This window comes from Zootoca vivipara, chromosome 9, assembly GCF_965207765.1.
Source record: "Zootoca vivipara chromosome 9, rZooViv2.hap1.1, whole genome shotgun sequence".
Classification (NCBI taxonomy): domain Eukaryota; kingdom Metazoa; phylum Chordata; class Lepidosauria; order Squamata; family Lacertidae; genus Zootoca; species Zootoca vivipara.
Genome location: NC_142592.1, coordinates 41,819,879 through 41,828,913, shown reverse-complemented (window position 1 = coordinate 41,828,913; position 9,035 = coordinate 41,819,879). Strand labels below are relative to the sequence as shown.

General features: G+C 41.4%; 1 protein-coding gene across 1 annotated transcript; it reads left to right on the top strand.

Annotated features, from left to right (window-relative positions):
- The first annotated feature begins 1,556 nt into the window (after positions 1-1,556).
- RBX1 (ring-box 1) lies at positions 1,557-8,125 on the top strand. Its single transcript, XM_035128485.3, has 5 exons — positions 1,557-1,641; positions 2,903-2,981; positions 4,216-4,286; positions 6,551-6,636; positions 7,948-8,125. Exons 1-5 carry the CDS (start codon positions 1,564-1,566, stop codon positions 7,958-7,960), a joined length of 327 nt encoding a protein of 108 aa, XP_034984376.1. The 5' UTR covers positions 1,557-1,563; the 3' UTR covers positions 7,961-8,125.
- The last annotated feature ends 910 nt before the right edge of the window (positions 8,126-9,035 follow it).

The following is a 9,035-nucleotide window of genomic DNA, read 5'->3' as shown; positions in this document are numbered from 1 at the left end:
AACTAAACAGCTTGCAATATAAAAAGAAAAGAGTTGGAAAAGAGAATGTGAGTCTTAAACAATATTCTTAAATGTTTTCTTTATTTCTAGTATTGTGGTCCTGTTAAGTCTCCACTGGGAAGAATACCTTTTTTTTTTTTTTACTGTGGCCAACAGATTAGTCTGGTTCCAGGATTTGGAAAAGTCTCTGTTATGCTGCATATACACTCTTGTGGACGCTGTTAGTGCAGGGACAAATAAGATCAACCATGCAGGCCAATCTATATGTACCGAGAGAAATCCCACTCGGTTCAGTGGCACTTAATTTCAAGTAAGTGTACATCTTATTGAAGCTTTTGGAGCATAAGTGCAATGATGGCGTTTTGCTTGCACTCTGTCTCTTTTCCTGCTGGGTTGTTGTCAGGGGCCTAGAGGACCTCACCTACTGCTCCCCGAGATATCAAAAGAAGGCGGGCGCATCTGGAGTATAAGAAGTGACTTACAATGCCCTGGTGCAACTTGTTTGAAGTTACCCTAGCTTTCGCAGATATTTCTGGGAGCAGAAGGTGCCCCCACAGCCAAGCCATTTCAGGACTTCATTCAGTCTGGAGCTCCGCGGGTCTTTGCTTACAAGTATAAACATGCCCAGGACACATCTGTGTGCGTGGTGGTTCTGCTCTCAAGCGTGGAGCTACTTGGAACCACCACCATTCGTCTAAAGGGGGGCTTTATTTCGAGTAGATCTGCTGCTCGAGGGCTTTCCGAGTGCGGCTGCTGCCTATAGGATCCGTCGCAGCACCGATGCTGCAGAGTCGCGCGGGGGGACTCGAGCTGCGTCTCCCTACTAAAGACAAAAGCGCTGGGTTTGGGGGTGGGGGGGGTAGCGCTGTACACAATGCCGGAGGCTAATAATGGATTCTCGAGAGATCAGCTACGCCACTGGTTTAGCAAGGATTAGTCATCCTAATTAGGGCTGCGCGGCAGCAGAGCGGGCGGATGGATGGATGGACAGCGCCGGGAGGGGAGACCCATGGAGCCAGTGGGGAGGCAGCGCAGAAACACACCACGGGGCGAGAACCGATTAATGTGATCTTCCAGCGGCTCTCAGCTCCCCTCACTCGGTCTTGGCGCCGAATTCACGGCGGTTTAGGGGGCCCTCTCCGCTCCTGAGGAGCTGACATTGAGGAATTTGCGGGTATCCCTTTAAGCGAGCTTTCGCTGGGCCCTTCCCCTCATCTCCTCCTCCTCCTCCTATTCCCCCCTCCCTTGGGTTGGGCAACTCCGCGATGAGCGAAGGCGAAGACGACGCCAGGCCCTGCATAACGGGCTCCGCCCTGGCGAGCGCCTTTAAGAGAGACGGGCGGCACGTGATCAGGCCCCTCCTCTCTCTCTGTCTCTCCCACACACACACACACACACACACCTGTTTGTAGGGAGGAGGGAGGGAGGTGGCCACGGAGGGAAGGCAGGGTTAAAAAAAAAAGCCAAAACAACGCAACGCAGAGGAGAAAATGTCGCGCGGCTTCGTTCCGAAATCCCGCGCAGGCGCGCTGATGGCATTCTGCCGGGACTGGCTTATCCAAAATGGCTGCTGCGATGGATGTGGACACACCGAGTGGGACCAATAGTGGTGCCGGCAAGAAGCGCTTTGAAGTAAAGAAGGTGAGAGGGCTGTGACGGCCGCCGGGACTCAGGGTCGCGCCGACGGAGAGAGTATTGGTGGCAGGGGCTAGGCCTCATTCTCGCCGGAGACCGGTTTCTCTCCTTTCGTTTTAACGTACTGTATGGGGGAAAGGCGCGTGAGGGAGGCCCTGCGAGCGACGAGTGTCGTCTTTGGCCCAAGGGCCGAAAGAGGGTTTGTAACAGAAGAAAGCGAGCGCAGGCAGTAAACAGGTGGGTTGTTATTATTTATCACCTGGTGGCACAGGAGGCCTAGTTTCCGTGAACTCTACTAGCAAGTCCCATTTGAGAGGGAGTTGTCATTACTGACCCTTCTGTTCTCTTTGACTTGAGCTACAGGTAGTGGAGTAAGTCAACCTTGTGGGGAGGGGGGTATGGCGGGATACACATCTTTATTTTGAAGTTACCAGAGTCATGGAAGAAGTGATAAAAGCGTCAGGAAGCTGGCTCTTCTATAACTCGGTTATAGTTCAGGCCATTGAATAGTTTGCTAGCTCCTAATCTCTTTAGAACTAGTTAGTGTATAGTAGTTAAAAAGGTAATTATAACCTTACTGGTTCATAAAAGTGGCAGGAGCAAATTAAACTTGTCATTATGAAGTGTGGCTTGCTGTCACTTTACCCAGTTTTGAGATCCGCAGTTATATATGTGAAAGTACTATTCAGGAGGGAAACCCTGTCTCATTTGTAGGGATTACTGCACAAAAAACATCTAGTGATTTCCCACAAGATTGTTAATACTATAGATTGAACTATAGTGTTCTTTTTCATGTCTTGATAGCCTTTCACTTGTGGTCCTGGTACAAGAAAGAAATTCACTGTCAATACTCGGCCCTTGCAGCCCATTGATAGTGATTCTCTGACATGCTTTGGTGCTTGCTTTGTTTTACTTGCATTCTATTAAAACAACAGGCTGTAATCTGGGCCATGATATTTCCTCTTTACAATTCAGCTGCATAAAATGATTATTTTTTAAAAGTCTGTGCATAGAAAACTTGACTACAGCATTGAATGAAGTTCAAAGCCATCTCTCTTAAGCAAACTGACCTGCCTCCGTGGTGAGCTCCGTGGTAGGCTATAAATGTGCATTGGTACTGGGGCTGAATAATTCTGTTGCTAATTCTATGGGTGAAAAGTTAATATTTGAATCAGGAGGAATGATTGCAAGGAATGGAGAAAGTCATTTCATTCAAAAATTATTGGTACCGGTGTGCATTTCAGATAAATGTCTTTTATTCTTGTAGTGGAATGCAGTTGCACTCTGGGCTTGGGACATCGTGGTTGACAACTGTGCCATTTGCAGAAACCATATTATGGATCTGTGTAAGTACCTGTAGAGATAGGTAGGAGGTAGGCAGTATAACTATGTATGGGCAGGTTCATGGCAAAGTGAAGGGAAGTAATGAAGGAAATAACTTTGCAGCTGCCCCAGTGGAGATGGAGTTGGGGCAGCAATTACAACTACATCTGCAATGTAAATTTAAACTAGTTGTACTTGTTTCCTCCCAGGAACCCTATTTATTGTGGTGTCATAGGCTTCCGAACTCTCTTCTTTATCCCCAGACCCTCACTGAACTGAGCTTCCTTACGTAGTGGCAAAAACCATGACTTCAGAAAATACAATTATAAAATGAATTTAGCCTCTTAGATCTTATAGAAATACCATTCTGGTATGTTAAAAGTTGAGTGGTATAGAAATTCCTATAATTAAATTACTAAATTTTTAATCACGCTCTTTATCTGTTTGAATGGTCTTTGTATACTACAGTGGTTGATTTGACAACAAGTGACTTCTGCGTCTAGGAGAATCCTCTCAGTATCAGACTAAACGTTTCCCATAAACTTGAGAAGCAACCCAACATGGATGCTGGTGTGTGAAGTTAGGTGTGTCTGTTCACTTCAGTGGGGTTATGCTGCGTATGACTAATGCTGGATACAACCCTGTGCCTCCAATAATGCTCAACTCAAGACCCATCACAGCTAGTGAGGGTGAGAGAGTGTGCTTTGCTAGCTCACAGTAGCCTAGTGGAGGACAGCTTTATTCCCCAACCTGTGCTGAGCTCACAAACCCATTCCAGTCCCAGCAGTTGTGGAGGAAGGGAATCTGTTCACCCCACTATGGCGGACAGTGAGAAAACTTATATCACTTGCTGCATATTTAGTTGACTGGCTTTTATCAATTTGTCATGCTGCAGCCATTTCTGTCATGATATAACAAAGATGGAAATTCAATAATTTCTCTTAATGCATTGGACTTATTTAAATTGAATGTTCTGTTGTAATTTGGATTGGAGTGTATGTTTTCAATATTCACTGATGAAACTGCATATTAATGTGTGCCTCCTTGGAAAGGCTTCAATCTTGAAAGATAGCCTAGAAATAATTGAATGAATAAAAATGTGATACTGAAGTTTCTTTGTCAATGTACAGTACAGCTGCCTCCTTTCTGATGTTCTAAAATAACCACATTTGATCAACAACTTGCATAGTTTTGCATGTACTAGATTCACCTGCTATGAATCATGTGAATTCATGTGCACAAATCTTGTTCTCACAGGCATAGAATGTCAAGCTAACCAAGCATCAGCTACCTCCGAAGAATGCACTGTTGCATGGGGTGTCTGCAATGTAAGAATTCTATTCTTCAACTATAAAAAAGGCTGACTCTATTCTACTTTCAATATTAGTCTAGGAAACTACCTAGAAGTATATTTTATCAAGAAGTAAAGTTTATGGTATCAAAGTCATGGAGACTTTGAGAAAGCAAGGGTCAAATGAAATACAAGGCTGAGATGTGAAACAGTAGATAGGGATAGAAGGAAAATAAGAATGAAGAGGGTACATGCACCCTGTCCTCCTTAACTGTCTTTGCAGGAAGGTAATGGGCATTGTTACTCAAACAATTATGACCTGCAAATGGATCAATCACAAAATACATAATGGCTTAACTTATCTGATCCACTTAGATTGTATTTTTAATCTTCAGGAACAAGTTCCCACACTTACATAGGCAAATTGGCAGCACCCATACATAAAAGGGAAGTATCAGCTGACTCAGGACAGGAGAACCTTGAGGTTTGCAGAAGTACTGGAAATCTTTAGAAGAAGGAACCAGTATAGTCCATTGAGGACTGGGCATACTCAATGGGCATGGGATTATGACTGAAAACAACAGAAAACTTGGTCAGAGGAAGAATGGAATAGAGTCGCTGGAAAGGAGGAGGGAGTAAGGGACAGATATAGAAAGGGTGATGAGAACAGTCCCGGATAGGTAATTTCCTGGTTCACAGATGTCCCAGTGTATGGAAATGAGAGCTGCCAATAGAAATAAAAAATAAAAAGCCAAGATTTTAAAGGAACTGGGATTGGGCACAAGTGTGTCTACCACCACCATCACCTCCAAAATCCAAAAGGTAACAGCAAAGTGTTCCTGCTTTTTATAACTCAGTTCTTTTTTAATATGGATTTTTTTTTAAAAAAAATCCAAAGTCAAAGTAGTTCATTGTGCTCATGTTACTGACTGGAATATCCTGTAGACAGGGGAAAGTGATTTCTAATGGCTCTGAAGTGTACGGTAATTCACATTGAATGCTATAGTTCAGTGACTTCCAGCAAGCCTGCAACAGTATCCAGTTATATGGGACTCCTATTGCACATATAGTTTACCCCCACAATATCCTCACATTACAGAATAGACTGAATATAGTATTCAGTGGCCCTGCTGTATCATACTTCTACTGCAGATCAGAAGGCTGTGCTTAAAGAGGGTAGCTTTCCAAAGCTCTGCAATGTAATCTACTGTTACTATTGTAGGTCAGAGATGAAGCTGCACTGGTTTGAATTCCCAGAGGAAAAACCTTTTATCTACCAGCTTCCAGCAATGGCCAGTCTGTTTAAGTGTTATCAGACAACTCATTTGCATAAAGAAGCCTTATGCTCTTTTGACTTGCATGCAGACTGGTTGCACTTTAAAATTATACTGTATATGAAGTTAGAGCAGGGAATCTTGTCCTTTGGTGCTAGTTTTTGATTTTTTCACCCTCTTCCACGCACATGCACAAGGCATTTTATTATGGGGCCCTACTTGTTATAAATTTCACATGGAAGAAGCCCAAATTATGTACATACATTGCTATTTTTTTAAGAACTTCAAAGTTTTTTGCAGGGCCATAATCTCCAAAGCAACTCTTAAAGAGTACATAAGGGAGCCAGATGCTCAGATGCAGCTTTCTTTATCATTTTCACTGCTGCTGTTTCAGTTATGAGGAAAGCAGATACTTTGTTTTAAAAGCAGCTTGCCTTGTTGACACTGAAACCCGAAGCATTGAAAACTGCAAAGAAAGTTCTGTTTGTGCATGTTCCCATGCATATGCTGAAATATCTACTCTAGCTTAGACAAAGCAGTGGTAAAAGGTAAAAAGAATAGATTTAAAAGTAAGTAGATTCGTATGACAGAACAAAAACTTGTGACTATGAGGAGAGAAGGGTAGATGTAATGTAGGTCACATTTTGTCTGTTTTCACTGTGAAAGCCTTTTTCAGCCTCTTTCTGTTTCCCATCTTTTTTAAAGTCATTCTCGGTTGTTGTTGTTGTTGTTGTTGTTGTTTTAAAGCTGCTTTAAGGTAGCCCAAAATTCTGTTGTGTTCAGTAAGCACAGGTTTGTACAGAAAACCAATTTAGTATTTTCCTTTCTGACTAGTTAACATGTATAAATTCCTCTGGTTATTTATATGGTTGTGCTCACTTAAACTGTTTCACATTCAACAATTCTGGATGTTGACTGTCTTCTGCTCTCTGCTGTTATCTCATCATTTCCTAATATAACTTACTAAATTGCAGTGCACCCAGGTTGCAGCATGCTGTTTGAGTAATTTGGACTTTCTTTTTTTCAGCATGCTTTCCACTTCCATTGTATCTCTCGTTGGCTTAAGACTCGGCAGGTGTGTCCATTAGACAACCGAGAATGGGAATTCCAGAAGTAAGTACCTATCTTATGCCTTTTCTTAGCAAGGGGAGTAGAGTTAAGCATTCATGCTATACCCCTTAATTCAAAACAGACATTCTCAATGTAGTTACAGCTCACCTTGAATCTGAAACAGGAACTTCTGCCTCCCACTACTGCATCTGCTTTACAAAGATGTAGATGAACAAGTGCGCAAGTTAGCATAGTTCTTAATCTCTCTTTAGACAGCAGAGAAAGTGGCATTGATTGAAAGCATGGTTTACATCTCATTGCATGAGTAGTTTGGATTTCCAAATCCATTTAAATTGAGCTTCCCTTCTACCAAGTTCAGTCTTTCCTTTTTTTAAGAAACACTGTTGTTGATCAAGTATATTTTAATGGAAAACTTGGCATGTTGAGCACAGATTTACTATGAAGAACCAAAGAGCAGCATTAGATTACTGGTCTCTGTCTTAAAGTTCTGACTATATTAGCTGGACCTATTACTGTTTCTGGCCAAAAGCATGTTATATTAGGTGACATGTGCAAGCTCACTGCTTGTAGTAAGAAGCATGTGGAATTTGTGTAATATCAGGAAATTGTCCACTTTGTCCATGTTACAGTTAATTATTTTTCTGCATTACAAAATACTTATATATAAGGTAGGCTTCCCCTATTAAGCATTGCCCCCTAAGTACTTTGAGATACGAATTAATAATACTGAATCATCTCTTCACTCTGCAAAAGTGACAGGTAAATATAGTTCTGGAGTAAAGAGTATTTGCTTGGTAGAACTGTGGTGGCAAACCTATGGCCCTCTAGCAGTTGTACTCCAATTCCCATCAGCTCCAGCCAGTATGACTAATGATCAAGGATGATGGAAGTTGTAGTCCAGCAATATATGGAAGACCAGAGGTTCCCTAACCCTATGCTAGAGGATTTGTGTAGGTCTGCTACACATTTAAATTCTGAGGTATGCCCTGTGTGCATGCGTACACACACACACACACACACACACACACACACACACACACCGATTATATGTTGGGTCAGTTGCAATAGACATTAACCAGATGTGATAATGGCATGTCTGTTTCCTACTGATTCATTGCTTTTTAAATCTGAACACCATCTTTTTAATAGCAGAATAACCAGCATGTACGGATTAAGTGAATTTAAAGGTGGTATGGGCACATCTCTGACATGTTATCTAGACCCAATGGTCTCCAGATTTGCAGATGCTGTTCCATAGATCCTACAGCTAGCCAACTTCAGAGTGCATTTAAAAGCTGATTATATACTGACAACTGCTGCTGAGTTCTAAAACAATAATAAATTTCTTTCTAGGTACGGGCACTAGTAGGAGAGAGAAGACCACCAAGTTTATTGTTCTGTCTTCAGATAAGCCTTTCGCCTTGCAAGCAGGTTGATGAAGTCTGTGTAACTTAATAGACACTTACCTTGCTTTTTGTTTTCACCTTAAAATAGTTATTGTGAATAGTAATAAACATGTTTGTCTCCTGTCTGTTAATGAGCTATTCCTTGGGTTTACAAAGTCAAGCTAAGAAAGTTCTCATAGTTACTTTCATGTTTTGATTTTTTTGAATTTACACATACGTGTACCTTTATAAGATAGTAAAATTTGCAATGCATTTTGGTAAAAACATCGTTTTGGATACTCTCTTCAAAAGTAGTCGTCTTTATTGAGAAATTGTCTTGAAGGGGCACTTTAAGAGAGATGGGCGGCACATGACCAGGCCCCTCCTCTCTCTCTCTCTCTCTCTCTCTCTCTCTCTCTCTCTCTCTCTCTCCACACACAAAACTTTTATTTCTGTGCTAGAGTGTTATGTTCCTGACACTGTTAAATAATCAATAAAAAGGCATAAGAAAAACCAAAGTTCATGGAGCTTTACAGTGTGATTTCTTTCTGGGTTCAAAAGTTCAGATAACTTTCTGAAGCAAAAGCAGAGCCAGTGCTTCAAAATGATGTATAGATATGTTTTTTGTTAGTGTTTTACAAAATAATAAAACATTTGTATAACATAGTAACATCCCAAAAAAGATTGGGGATGTTACTATGTTATACAAATGTTTTATAATTTTGTAAAAAAAAAAAAAAGCATATCTATATATCATTTTGAAGCACTGGCTCTGCTTTTGCTTCAGCCAAAAATGACTACATATACTTCCAGAGGTGGACTGTTCTAATTAAGAAAGTTATCTGAACTTTTGAACCCAGAAAGAAATCTCACTGTAAAGCTACGTGAACTTTGGTTTTTCTTGTGCCTTTTTATTGATTATTTAACAGTGGCAGGAACATAACACTCTAGCACAGAAATAAAAGTTTTCTCTTGCATTTTTCAATCCAGCATTAGCAGGGATATTTCATTACTTCAACTTCCAGTTGAAGATGGCAACCAGTGAGGCAGCTTGCC

Bases quoted from the DNA above. Each gene is read 5' to 3' on its own strand.
- RBX1 (XM_035128485.3), top strand. From the start codon at position 1,564: ATGGCTGCTGCGATGGATGTGGACACACCGAGTGGGACCAATAGTGGT. The intron at 2,982-4,215 runs GTAAGTACCTGT...TTGTTCTCACAG, and splicing joins AAACCATATTATGGATCTGT to GCATAGAATGTCAAGCTAAC. The intron at 4,287-6,550 runs GTAAGAATTCTA...TCTTTTTTTCAG, and splicing joins TTGCATGGGGTGTCTGCAAT to CATGCTTTCCACTTCCATTG.